The sequence below is a fragment of the Panthera tigris genome, chromosome C2 (assembly GCF_018350195.1).
Source record: "Panthera tigris isolate Pti1 chromosome C2, P.tigris_Pti1_mat1.1, whole genome shotgun sequence".
Classification (NCBI taxonomy): Eukaryota; Metazoa; Chordata; class Mammalia; order Carnivora; family Felidae; genus Panthera; species Panthera tigris.
Genome location: NC_056668.1, coordinates 74328009 through 74341984, shown reverse-complemented (window position 1 = coordinate 74341984; position 13976 = coordinate 74328009). Strand labels below are relative to the sequence as shown.

The window sequence follows — 13976 nt, the reverse complement described above, 5'->3', positions numbered from 1 at the left end:
TAGGTAGTCAACAGTCTTTGTGAAATGAATGGATCTTGTCTATTTCCACATCAAATTCTTTCTGTTTCCATGTACAACTTTGTTATATACCTGTGATCATTACAGTCCTTATCCGGGCAGAGATGAGCTCTTCCAGAACTGGTTTTGTTTCTTCTTTCAACCGATTCTCCAAGATGAGCAATCCCAGAAATATCAGGTCTGCTTCTACTTTGTCCCTGGAAACATATATATAATTGAACAGAAATAACACAATATGGGGGCGCCCGGGTGGCTCAGTCAAACATCCGACTCTTGACTTTGGCTCAAGTCATTATCTCATGGTTCATGAGATTGAGCCCCACGTTGGGCTCCACACTGATGGCATGGAACCTGCTTGGGATTCTGTCTCTCCCTTTCTGTCACCCTCTCCTCTGCTGGTTCTCTCTTTCTCTCAAAATAAATAAATTAAAAAAAAAGAAATAGCACAATGTGATCTTTCTTAGGGGAAGCAAAACCAAAGCAAAGGCAAATATGATCCTATCAGAAGTGGTTCCCATTCACCCACTTAAGCACCATTCCTTAAACACTGAATATGTGCCAGTAAATATGCAGAAAGAAGACAGGAAGGGACATGAAGGATACTGAGATATTTGCTCTGACTGAATCAATTGGAAGAGAGAGTATTTACTAAACAAAAGATTTGCTTTAACCTTCCTAGAGAATGAACTAAATGACCCCAAGTCTTCTTTCTGCTGTGGCTAGTCTGGTTTCCAACACCTCACCTGTTAGCAACCCCCAGAGAGGTATTCTAGAATGGAAACATGAAAAGTAAGTGAGACTCAAGAACAATAAAATAAAATGCTAGTCTCTCCTGAATCCAAGCCTATAAGCAATATTATTTTAGCCCCAGGAGTTCTCAGACTCAAAAAATAGCCCCTCTTTTATTTTTATTTATGTATTTATTTAGTTAGTTAGTTTATTTATTTTGAGAGAGACAGCACAAGTGGGGCGGTAGGGGGTGGGGGAGAGGAGAGAGAGAGGACCCCAGCAGGCTCCGTGCTGCCAATGCAGAGCCTGATGTAGGACTCAAACTCACGAACTTTGAGATCATGATCGGAGCCAAAACCAAGAGTCAGATGCTTAACCAACTGAGCCACCCAGGCATCCCAAAAGAGCCCCTATTTTAAAGCCAAGCTCCTCCCTCTCTTCCTCCCTCAGTGGAGAGCATTGTTCTTCTGCATATAGTATGAATGTTTCTGGAAAGAAGAGGGGCTTCTGAGGCTCCCGTCCACCTCAGTAAAATTTCCAAGACATTCCATAGGATTAAGTGCAGGGAAGTATATCTGGGGTTGGAGGTCCAAAAATTCTGCCATGATTCACTTATCTGAGACCCAGACACCTCTAGCAGACACAAGAGCAACATACCAGCATTGCCTAATTCTGTCTGAAATATGGGTGAAAGCAGCACCCAGCAGGACCCACCTTGCCCTACTTGCCACGGGCATCTCACAGCTGGGTCTCCTGTCAGCCAGCGGCATCAACTAGAGTTAGTCATGCTTCTAGGACCCTGCTAACACCTCCACCAGAGTGGTCAGAAGTGGGCACAGTTTGCGCTACTCGCCCCAGGCATTCCCCAGTCTTCTGAACCTGGCATTGAAATCTTTCCATAATCTGGTTCCAAACTATCTCTCCAGCTTTACCTATCACTAAATTCTTCACCTACCCTAACCTCCTGACAAGGTGGACCAGCCAACATGGCTATGTTCTGTACTCAACCATCTCTAAATATTTGCTCTGAACTGCCATGAGACATTCTTTCTTACTTTACGGAAAAGGTTGTAAGTTCACCATGATCTGCCATTGAAGAAACCCTGCCTGTTTTTATTCCGAGGCCCAATTCACAGGCCCGTCCCCATAAAAACCTTCCCATGGGGGTAAATATAATTGCTCCCTCAGGATCTTACCTCTAGCTCAGTGTAGCACACATTTTATTTGTTTATATACCTCTTGCCATTCTTTGTTATCTGATCTGTCTCAACAACCTGAGGGCAAGCCTGCCTAGTTCAGAGACAGGCTCAACAACATGTGCACGGCGCCCAACAGAGGAAGTGCTCAGCCAGGGTTCCCTTAGTTGAAATGCTTTGATGCCTGATGTGACCTTTTTTTTTCTTTGACAAGCAGCCGAGGAAAATGTATTTTCTCTTTCAGAAATTCTGCTGCCAGAAGAGTTTTTATGGAAAGCAAAGCCAGTCAGTCAAGTGAATGACCATTTACTGAATACCTAAATGAGGGCAAGGAACAGGGCTGAGGAGAAGGGGGAGAGAATGTACAGAAACTATAGTAGCCCCTAAATCTGGGGATTTCACATTTAACCAGGAGGAGAAGCGGGACTTGATTGCCTCGTTTGTATGGAAGGCTGGGAAAAGTACCAAGAGGTACAAATAATGGTCCTATGGAGTCAGATAGGAAGGTGTAATCATTTCTGGGTACAGTGATAGGAGAAACTTTCCTGGAACAGGGGATATTTGAGCTACTCTTTGAAGGATAACTTAGTTGATGACTGAATGAGGTCCTCCAAACTTTCTAGTGGCCCTCGTATCCAAACCTCAGGCTTTGGCTATTTTCAGAGATATGACATAAGCCAACCACAAGGCACCAGGTTGGGTCAAGGAAATGGCCACAGAGTCAGCCATCTGATGTAGTCTGCAGCCTATCCCGGCACTCATGTTTCTGGTTCCCCCGGCACATGGCCTTCATAGGGTTCCATGCACAGTAATCAGGATATTAACTAGTTCTTAACCCAGATCTGCCACTACCTTTGCTGTGTGACCATGGGCAAATCACTTTCTCTGTCTGCTAATCTACTTCTTCTTTTGTAAAAGAAGGTAGTAAAACTAATGCATCTCCAAGATCTCTTCTAGCCCTAACACGACATGATTCTTTTCATGAGTTTCAATATAAATCAAGAAGTAGAGAAGAAGTGGTCTCTTGAGGGATCTGAAGCTCTGCAACCTGGAATAGTGAGCTACCTTTTCCTGCTTCCTGACCAGACAGTATATCTCCTCCTGACGCATCTAAAAATAATCAAGAATGGGGAATGTGATGCAAAGGGGATATTGTCATCCATGAGATTACATTTCCTGTCCTTGGAATCCAGGCTGTTTTTAAAGGTTGAAATACGCAAATTGGGCTGAGAACCCTCAAAGAAATTATGGTATCAGGGTTGGAAGCACTCTGCGCGCGTGCATGCACACACACACACGCACACCCTAGAAAAAATTTTCTGCTCTAATTAGGGATTAGCAAAGCTTAGGTAAATTAACTAAGCTAGGAGTAGATGTATGGTGATGTGGTTTTAGCACAGGAGGGGCAAACTGACAACCTAAGATTAGATCCTATTGGATCCTATAAGGGTTTAGATCTTGCCAGACTTTGAAACGTTGGAATTTCAATGCTGTTAGCCCAGGCATGTACTCTCCTGTGTGCCACAGCCCTCACAATTCCCTATTGGTTATCCGTCTTCACCATTATTGCTTTGTTATATGCACCAGCTCAAAAATCATGAGTTTGAAACTGGTAGATATGCAACTATTTATTATAATCATCAGAAATAGCAGAATAGCCAGAGTCTTAATATATATCTGTCAATGGGTTCTCAAGAAACAAAGTTCCATTCCCAATTCTGCCACAACCTGACCCCAAGTTTGTTTGTTTGTTTCCTTCAAATGTGAGATCCAGTCTCAAAGTTCACACTCTTAGCTCTCTGACTTGAGTAACTTTAATGGCCCGAGTCAATTAAATTACAACAAATACCCAGAGTTGTAATAGCCCGAGTTTTAAGGATCAATCTAAGCGGGCCTCAGGACTCCAATACTCAGTAATCTTTGATGAGCCATTTCCCCCTCTGGACCCCACTATCCATTCACAAAGTGACAGAGTTGGACCCTGTTGGTGGTTTTCAGCAGGAAAGGCGCTGCCTCTAGAAGGCATTTTGGAAACCTTGTAGGCATCCAAGCAAGATTTCCTGCAATGACCAATGCACCATGAAGAATTCCCCTGCATCTCACATGCCTCTTGAATATTTTACAGGTCATCCATTCATGGACATTAAAAAATCATTTATACTTTCAGTACTGGGTTATACTGTTTATAATGTACTATTATTATACTATATGGTATCTGTGTTATTATAGCATATCTAATACTACGAATATTATATTAAACAAATATAAATTGTTATACTTCCCCCATGCTGTGTTTTACATATAAACACAAAGTATTTTTTAAACACTTTTGATATTCTATTGAATTTTTCAGAAATGTAACTGCCATGTAAAGTGAGAAGAGATTATACTGTTTGATTCAGTTTTACCAAGTGTTTGTAACCATTTCAGAGTCACCTCCCTGACAGCAAGCAAGACTGCTGGCAGTATTTGCAACTCCAATATGTAAATGCACCTGTATCAGTCTGCACAGTGATTCTGCACACAGGGGCAAGCAACATATCGCTTCATTTAGATTTAGTGGAGTCAGCTGAGCATTCACTGAAATATTACTTTTTGTCATGAATTGCATGTTTGCTTCTATGTTTACTATATAACAGGGCATGGTCTTTACTTCTATTTTTTTTAATTTTTATTTATTTATTTTTTTTACATTTTTATTTATTTTTGAGAGACAGAGAGAGACAGAGTATGAGTCAGGGAGGGCCAGAAAGAGAGGGAGACACAGAATCCGAAGCAGGCCCCAGGCTCCGAGCTGTCAGCACAGAGCCCGACGCGGGGCTTGAACCCACGAACCGTGAGATCATGACCTGAGCCGAAGTTGGACACCCAACCGAGCCACTCAGACGCCCCAGTTCTTATAGAAAATACGTGCTGATCAAATTACATACAAATTTTATTTTAAAGGAAGTGGTACAAAATATAATGACAATAGGAGTGTTGAATCTGATAGGATTGAGCACAAGTATGTTAGACCTCCCAAATTCAAGATCCAAAATAACAAAATAAGTCCTGATTATCTCCACAGCAGTGTTACCCCCAGAAGCTGACAGAGTACTGGACATGGCAGTGAAGGTGAAATAAACAAGGTAGCCTATAAATGGTGGAAAATACAACAACAAATTTGAGCACATAAATACTGGAGTCCATTTTAGTTTTTAGGCACCTCTTTTACATCTCAAAACTACCTCCTGAATGGCTCTTCTGATTCTGTGTAAGTCTAAGCTCTGTTCATTTGTTTCATTAAGTTGCAAATTTATCAATTGTTTTTCAGACAGATGTCATGTTTTCTAGCAACTAATTCACTAACTCTAACAAAAAATGAGCTACTTGTATTTGTTTCAAAACGGGGTCGTCACCACAATTTCAAACTCTCTGAAACGTTGGTTATTTTCCTATGTCTGTTTTTACAAAGCTGTACAATGATGTCATATTTTATAGTTTATACAGTTTTTTCTCAGAAATTCTCCCAGGGTTCACATCAGCTTTGTGGCTGAGGCAGGACAAGGATGACTCTATCCCTGTTTACCAAGTTCAGAGACATTTTATGCACACCAATCCAGCAAGCTGTATTGTTCAGTCCACTGCCCAGTCCACTGCCCAGCAAACCATTCTGCTTTATCAAATCCTCCCTACTTACCTGGTGAAGGCAGTGGTGTGATGATCCATTTCTAGCTTCTTGTAGGCCAGTGCTATGACCCGGAAGCCCTGTGTCGTGTAAATCTGAAGTTCACTAACAAAACTAGTTGGTACTGTTCAGAAAATAAGGCAAGATTAGTATGCAACATTTATTCCGCTGGTACCGGTGGAAAAATTCTTTATAAACAGATCCAACTCTTTCCCAAGAAAACACACCTCGTAAAAGATACACAAATAAGTCAGTGAGAACCCTAGATATAATTATACTGTCAGGGTTGGGATCCAGTGAAGCTGAAATGAGAAAAAAGCAGGACAAAAAAAGAAAAAAGAAAAAAAGATGGGAATCGTGTGTAATTCTTTTTTCTCCAGTTTGACCAACAAGCATTCATTCAGAGTCTGCTTACCATGTATGTGTCAGATATTGGCTCTACAGAGACTGAACGGCAGACCCTGCTTTAAAGATCTCTGTCGGGTTAGTAACAACCAGTGGAATGAGATCATTGCCAGTGTAATGAGATCTAAGCAATTGCAGTGTGCTATGGAAACATTTCGAGGTGCTTGTATCATCCTGGCGGGAAGTGGGTAGACGAAGGAAGAGGAAAGGCATTTTGGCCAAGGGAGCATCATATGCTCAGACATAGAGACACAAGGCAGCAAGACTTGAGTAGTGAGTTCAGCTCGGGGGAAGCATGAGGAGAGAGGATAGGAGTGGCAAGGCATATCTGGAAAGTGTGGTAGGATCCAGATCATGAAGGACTTATGTGTGATCCTAAAGGAGTCTGAGACTATCCTGGAACCTATGGGAAGTGACCGAAAGAATAGCAGCAAGAAAGTGACAACAGGGTTATACTATGTGGTGGAAAAACCAATCTGGCCACAGTATGAAGGGTGAATCAGAGTAGGGGAACCTGGGACCAGGATTTACCAAACATTGAAGTGATCCAGGGGAAAGGTGATGAGGGTCTGGGTGGATGGAATGAGAGGGCCATGGATCAGCAATTGATAAAATAGAGGCTCTGAAAGAGAGGGAGGAATCAGGGCCGAGTCCTAAATTGGGAGTAGCGGCAGAAATTCGTAATACCATTCACCAAGATGGAAAATACAGGAAGTGAGAAAGAGAAGTATTGAGTTTGGGGTGCCAGTTGGGTTACCGAATTAGCAATGGCCAGTAGGCAATTAAATTTATAGATCATGTGCTGATGGGACACATTTGGGCTGGAAATAACAGATCCGTCTGTTGAATCACAAGTCTGTTCGCTTACCTGTCTCAGGTTGGCAAAAGCTGGCCACCCTTTCTGGTGCACCTTTCATGAATGCCAGCCGGTCACCCCCCATCTCTTGGACAATGACTGTCATCCTCTGCAGTGCTGATGAGAATGGGAACAGATGCAGGATTGCAATTCCTTCCACTGGGACCTGGTTGAGGGTGGGGGAATGGAGAGGGACATACCAACATAGCTTCTAGCTAGTCAAGAGTTCACTACTCCCTCAATTCTTATTTTAGCAAATACGGGAAGCAAGGTCTTAGCAATTTTCACCTATGGAATTCAAAGAAGACACGTCTGTCTTCAAAATTTTCCCTTCAAAAATTTCCCTTTGAGTCTGGGCATTTGGGGGTGGATAGCAGGCAAGGCTTACCTGGCTGGCTGTTTTGCAGGGCTTAACTACCATGGCATGTGCTGGCACTCCCTTGATGTGGAAATCGTCCCCAGAAACAGCCATCTCCTGTTTCACAAATGGGATATTTCTTTGTAGAGATTTAGTTCTTATTCGTCCACTGATACCACGCTCAAACCCCCTCTTTGAGAAAATCCTCAGGCCACCTTGATGTATTCTCAGTGTCACCTCCCTCAGTCAGATGGAGGTGAACCAGACTTATTTTGCCATGGGGCGCGGGGGGGGGGGGGAGTGCATTGGAAATGCCACAGAACTTGCAAGGCAGACACCTCTGAATTATTCATGCAATTTATCCTGCTTTCTCTGTTGGAATGTGCCGCATAAAGGTTCATTCTCCGCTTCTGAAAAGCTTAACTTGAAAATAGTGAGCATGAAGAGGCAGGCTTGTGTGAGGCAAGCACCATACTGTCTTTGTTTTCCCAGAGTTCGACACTGTTCCCACCCTTCCTTCTCTGTCTAATTTGAATCGATAGTCCTCAGGGCCAGGCAGGGCAGGGACTGTGATGTACGTGGCTAGTGTTCAGTAAACGCTCAGTAATTGGTGTAATAATAACTCTAAATTATAGTCAAAGGAACCTTTTACCCAAAGATGTCAAAATGCTTTGTAATCATATCATCCAGCAGCTGAAACAATCTCAGAAAGGAAATTGTAATTCCTACTTAAAGATACAGAAAAACAGTAACCCAGAAGAAATGGGGGGACTGGCAGAGTGATATCAGATTGCTACAGAGCCATATCCCACTAGCGCTGGAGGGGACCCTAGAGACTGTCTCCTTTAGCAGGGTAGCACGCGGGAATCACTGAGGCCTAGAACTGCACAGGGCTTCCGGGAGTAGGAGTGGGCTTGTGGCGAGCGTTTCCTGTATTACACAGGGTCTATCTTCTATGTCAACCACAGCAACTCCAACTGTTGGTTTTTTAATAGAATGTTTCTGAATAGGTTTCCTTTGGAGAAAAGATTCCAGCTCTGTTATTTCATTTTGTTTGTTTGTTTTATATGAACACTGCTGATCTAAATCAAGCCCTTTTGTTTTAAGGTCATGGGAGCCAACACTTGAACAAGAGGGATGCCTTCACAGGGTCAAGCAGTCAGAGCAGAGCCAAAACTGGAACCGGGAAACCAGAGACCTGGTCCTGAACTATACGTTTTGCTCTTAAATCTACTTCAAAATCTCAACAAAAGCTCTTTCACGGTTTCCCTTTTTATTTCTTCCAGTCTTAGAAACAAAGTCAATATTCATTTAATAGGAATAAAACTTTTGGTAACAATGAATTATCCTAAGCAGTGGAGACAGTGCTGTTTCCTAATCCCCATGTTCTAGAAAACTTTACAACCAGACATTGCTCAAAAGTTGGAAAATAATTATACAGCAATTATGTTGTCTCAAGAGTTGGAAGATATAGAATAATTGTATGAATATGGCTAACCTACAATGTCCCAGGCATACTATCAGGGATTTTTTTTTAAATGCATCATTCCATTTATCCTCATCATAACTCCACAATGGAGATACTATTATTAGTTAAATTGTACAGATGAGGAAAACAGACTTAGATTAGTTTGTCCATCACTACTGCATGTACCTCTATATTGAAAGTATTGAATATGATAAAATCTGTGTTGCTCTGGCATTGAAGAAGCTTCTTAGGTCATCTGCAGAGCAGGATCTTACCCAGGTGGTGGCTTCAAACATCTTGAGATCCAGAGGATCTCCCTGGATGGTCCCATCAAGAAGAATCAGAGAGTGGCAGCTGGCCATGGCCGCACACAGCGGGCCCCATGGCAAAGACCTGCCGGACACAAAGCTGTGGACTTCTTGGAACCTGAAGGAGAAAAGGGAAGGGCCTTCAGTCTATCCATCCATGCTAAAATGGAGCTTGTGGAAGTAAATATCTGTTGAAAAATTACTGCAGCATGCATGGTTACACTGGCATGCATCTTCTAATGCCCCCAAATTAATCATGCTTTATTTAGCCGTTATTCTTCTATAAATTCAGCAAGCGTGAGAAAGGTCTTTGAGGTTTGTCTCAAACTCTTTCTTTTCCTTGCTCTTTCTCTGGCACTGATTTAATCCCAGAGGTATAGAAAAAACTAGAAGTATCACCCTTAGTTTGAAACACATCCACTACCACCCCAACTACCAGACCGCTTCATTTCCAATGTGGTGAGAAGCACAGGCTAGCTCATTGTATGGCTGTGTGTGTATATGTGCATCTTCACTCAACCCTTCGGGGCAGGCATACATTTTTCCATCTTTCTCTCCAACATATCTGACGTTTGGCCCACAGCAGATACTCAACAAATGTATGAATGAATAAATGAATGAGTTAATTACTGGAAAACCAAAAGACTTTAATGATAAAGAACTTTAAAAAAAAAGCATTTTTGAAAAGGACATTTTGTCCCCCTCTTCCGTCCTGACATCTAGCGTCCATCATCACCATCATTTTTTTATAGAAACTAGCCTCGTCTAAAACCTACTGAGGTACAACTCCAATTGTCACATGCAGGGTTCTTTCACTAAGTCAGAGATGAAGTCATCAAGTGTGGCCTCAGGTTTAGTAGATGCATGTCCTTTGAAGCCTTGCTGTCATGTCTTACACGTGGAGCACCGTAGGTGGTCCACAAAGCAGCCCATCCTACGTGGGGGACCTCAGAGGGGCAGGTGCTTCCAAGGGGCCAGAGTCTACATGCTCTTGTTTCAGATTTGTGGACCAGCTCAGCTGTGGCCCTATTATCTCTTCTTCCTCTGGGGCTACATAGGACCTCTCGCTGTGCCTCCAATGTGCAGTTTCCAGACCTCTCTACCACCCTAATTACTCATTACTGGAAAAGTTTTTATGTGTCACATTTTGTCTTAAAACATGCTCTCCAGGATCAGATTATCATTTCCCATGATATGGACACTGAATTTCTTTAAATATGGCCTTAGTTTGCTCTAGCCTTTTATTCCCGAAAGCCTCCCCATCACAGAGCTAACTCATAATCCAGGCGTATTTCTTCCTGGCTTCCTCATTCAAGTTTCCCTACAAGTTCAAAAACCTCTTGGCTGATTACTGACCCTGTTGATTATATTTATTATTATGTATCAGTAGTTCAAGTTGTCTTAGTGGTTTCCAACATGTCCCCCAGTATTTTAGTACACATTAAGCAATCACCAGCAGCGTGATTAACACAGATGCTTAAGCTCACACTGAAAAGCAAACACAGATTAAGGGAAAAAAATCTTATTTTTAAGTTGGCACACATATTGCCATTGCTACGTAATTCTGAATATATAATTCTGAGTTCCTGGGGACTGGGCCAAACTCTTGTTTGTATAACAAATAAATAGAACTCTCTCTCATCCTTGTCCTTGTATTTTTATTTGAATGTTTATGATTGATCCTGCTCAAGTAGCCCAGGTGGCCTTCTAATGGTTCTTGAAGTATCTGGCACATTGGGCAGGAATTTTTGGAAAAGAATTATTAAAGATGAGCTTGCCTTTTACAAGAAGATATTTAATAGCCTGTAAGTCAAATGCTGACTTCTACCTAGTATTGAGTAGGTTTTCTCTGATGTTATTAATTAAATTTGGCAATCTTTCTTTTCAAATTTTAAATTTTCCTTTTAGGAAGCAAGAGTAGCAGGCTTAATTAATCAATCAATAACTTAAACATTGTATCAATGTTTTAATTTCAATTTGACAGGTTACATTTATTTATTTATTTATTTATTTTTTAACATTTATTCATTTTTGAAAGGCAGAGAGAGACAGAGCGCGGACAGGGGAGGGGCAGAGAGAGAGGGAGACACAGAAACAGAAGCAGGCTCCAGGCTCCGAGCTGTCAGCACAGAGCCCGACGTGGGGCTCGAACTCACGGACCGCGAGATCACGACCTGAGCTGAAGTCGGCCGCTTAACCGACTTAACCACCCAGGCGCCCCTGACAGGTTACTTTTAGAAAAGAAAGTTTTGTGAATAAGAGGATGCCTGAATTCAATAAGTGGAAAAGCATTCAAAAGATGGAACATTAAAAAAAAAAAAAGGCGGAACATAGTAAGTTCATTTTAATTAAACATTTGCTGGGCACCTGTTATGTGTGCCCATGTGCCTGGTATAGTGCTACAGCACTAGGAACACAAATATAAATAAAAGACCAACTACTCTTAGGATGCTTACGTATTTGAACAAATACATACATTTTTTGTGGAAGCTGAAGCGGAAACATACAAATGAACAGGAAGACCAGGTCTATATCTAAATCTATGTTTGAGACAAAATGAAAAGAACTTGAGAACGTTTAATATTTATAAGAGGTTTCTCCTGTGGACCAAAGTGGCTAGAAGCACTGAGATCTATTTGTTAACCCAGGAAATAGACTTGCTTATAAATAATATTTTCATATGAGAATGTATTACACACATGTAATTAAAATATTTTGTGGATAAATTATAGGTCACCTGCATATAAGAAGAACCACAATGTACCTTTTATGTATTAGATGCTTTTGTGATGGAGGATGTGAGGATACGGGGGAAATACTTTCATTTAAAAAAAAATGTAAAAGTCAGATGGTTCGTGTTCTGTTCGCAAGTGGAGGTAGTGACCAGAAAAAGCGGGGGGGGGGGGGTGCAATGTCAGACATGCCCACAAGAGGGCCACACAAGAGAGCCATGCAAATCATACCACCCCGAGCTGAAAATTGCCAAAAAAACGAGTCTTTTCTGGCCAGAAAGGAGGAGTTGCCCCGCACCCAAAAGGTGGAGTTTCCAGAACTGCAATACCAAAGAAAATGAGTGCATTAGCTACGGGTTCACGGCTGCTGCTCTTCCTGAAACTCACTGTGCACAAGTCAGTGCAGTGTTCTCCTTCCAGGCAAACTGAAAGGCTTCAGTTTGTAGAAGGAATGTTACCTCCCTGAGGGACCGTGTCCTGGTATTCTCCAAATCAGGTACACTGGGTCAACTTCAGGCCCCTCACTAATATGCTGACAGCAAATTACAGTTTTAAGATTTTTTTGCAGGGTGCCTGGGTGGCTTAGTTGGTTAAGCATCTGACTTTGGCTCAGGTCATGATCTGGGCTCTGTGCTGACAGCTCAGAGCCTGGAGCCTTCTTTGGATTCTGTGTCTCCCTCTCTCTCTGCCCCTCCCCTGCTCTCTCTCTCTCTCTCTCCCTCTCGCTTGCTCAAAAATAAATAAACATTAAAAAAATTTAAAAATGGTTTTACAAATCACATCTTAGCAAAGACGCGAAACCCCTCTGTCTCCTAGGTTTGCGAGTGGAATGGGGCAGGGGATAGGGTGTAGGGAGCTATGCATGTTTCAGTAAGACTTGGAAGTGCTCCAAAGAGACATTACATGAAGGCACTCTGGCAACCACTGCTCTGAAGCCAAAATGTCTTCATTATTAATTTTCAGGAGAAAATGCAGAGTATTTTCTCTGGGAAAAGAGAAACTCCAGTGCATTCAGTCCCAGGTACTCACCCACTCCTATCGCAGGGCACGGCTCCCCAGAGATCCAAACCATCCCTTGTTAAGGTGCCTGTCTAAACAGAAACGAGGGCTCGGTTTACTCTGAAGCGACAGCCCATAAGGTATGTTTTAACAGGGAAATATATGTCACAAACACGTTACTGAAATCAGCACCTCAAGGAAGGACACAGTCAGGTGGGAATCCTGGGGTCCTCGGCAGAAGCTTGGACGGCTCCTACCAGTTGTACCAAGCTGGCAATAAAGGAAGAAAACGGTATCTGTCTTACAGACTTCAGAGGCTGGTTGTGAGGATCTAATGGGAAAGTCTTGGTAAGCCTGTAAGAGCTATAAAGTGGGTGAGTCCCAGGTTTTACAGCAGAAGATAAAAGTATGTCATCAGAAATAAGTAATGGGAGTAGACTTTTTCCCTGCTCTAAACAGGTGGTTTGCTCTTTGACACCTGTTAGGTAAAAGAGGGTGCTTTTTGGTATTTCTCTCCATACAGGATAATGATGAAGAGCTTGGACTCGTTTAAAACACTAGCTGTACGACCTGGGAGAGTTATTTAATCCCTCTGAAACTTGGAGCCCTTACCTGTACAATGTGCTTATAATCGGATGAGGTTATTGTGAACGTCAAATTAGACGATACAAATAAAGTGCTTGATTTAATGTCTGACACAGAGTAAGAGCAAATTATGATAATTACCCCTAATTATTACTTATTTTATGCAAATCCATGTCATAATGATTTGTCCCACCCCTGCTTCTTTTGCCAAGTGCAGGGATGAGATGACCCCACAAATAGAACATTCTTCTTTGTTATGCTAATTGGATCACAAAATAATTCAGAAATGCTGGCAAGAGCCATGTTAGCCTTCTGATCGTGGTAGGTCTCTCTGAGAGTCCAGTAACCATGTAATATAGCTCTGATCCTATTACTTTTCTGTCATCAAGAACCTCAATGTCCTGTTTAATGGACACAGGGTTTCCATTTGGGAAGATAGAACAATTCTCAAGATGGATGGCGGTGATTGCGCAACAATGTAAGTGCACTTAAAGCCACTTAAAGATGGTTAAAACGGTAAATTTTATGGAATGTTCATTTTGCCACAACAAAAGTAAGAAAAAGGAGAACGACAATTAAAAAAGCAAAAACAGAACCAAAAACCACTCTCAAAGGTACCGCACTGCCTGAAAGGTATGTACAAATGTCTTACCCA

At 42.1% G+C, this 13976-nt stretch overlaps 1 protein-coding gene across 4 annotated transcripts in view; it reads right to left on the bottom strand.

The window, feature by feature from the left end:
• Window positions 1–13976, bottom strand: part of ATP13A4 (ATPase 13A4) — a 149135-nt gene that overhangs the window by 32705 nt on the left and 102454 nt on the right. For all 4 annotated transcript variants that reach the window (XM_042957027.1, XM_042957024.1, XM_042957026.1 and 1 more), the window contains 6 exons: window positions 12767–12828; window positions 8973–9123; window positions 7260–7346; window positions 6884–7037; window positions 5623–5734; window positions 91–215 (listed from right to left, as the gene is read on the bottom strand). In XM_042957027.1, the coding sequence (XP_042812961.1) occupies window positions 91–215; window positions 5623–5734; window positions 6884–7037; window positions 7260–7346; window positions 8973–9123; window positions 12767–12828 (691 nt within the window). The remainder of the gene's footprint in view (window positions 1–90; window positions 216–5622; window positions 5735–6883; window positions 7038–7259; window positions 7347–8972; window positions 9124–12766; window positions 12829–13976) is intronic.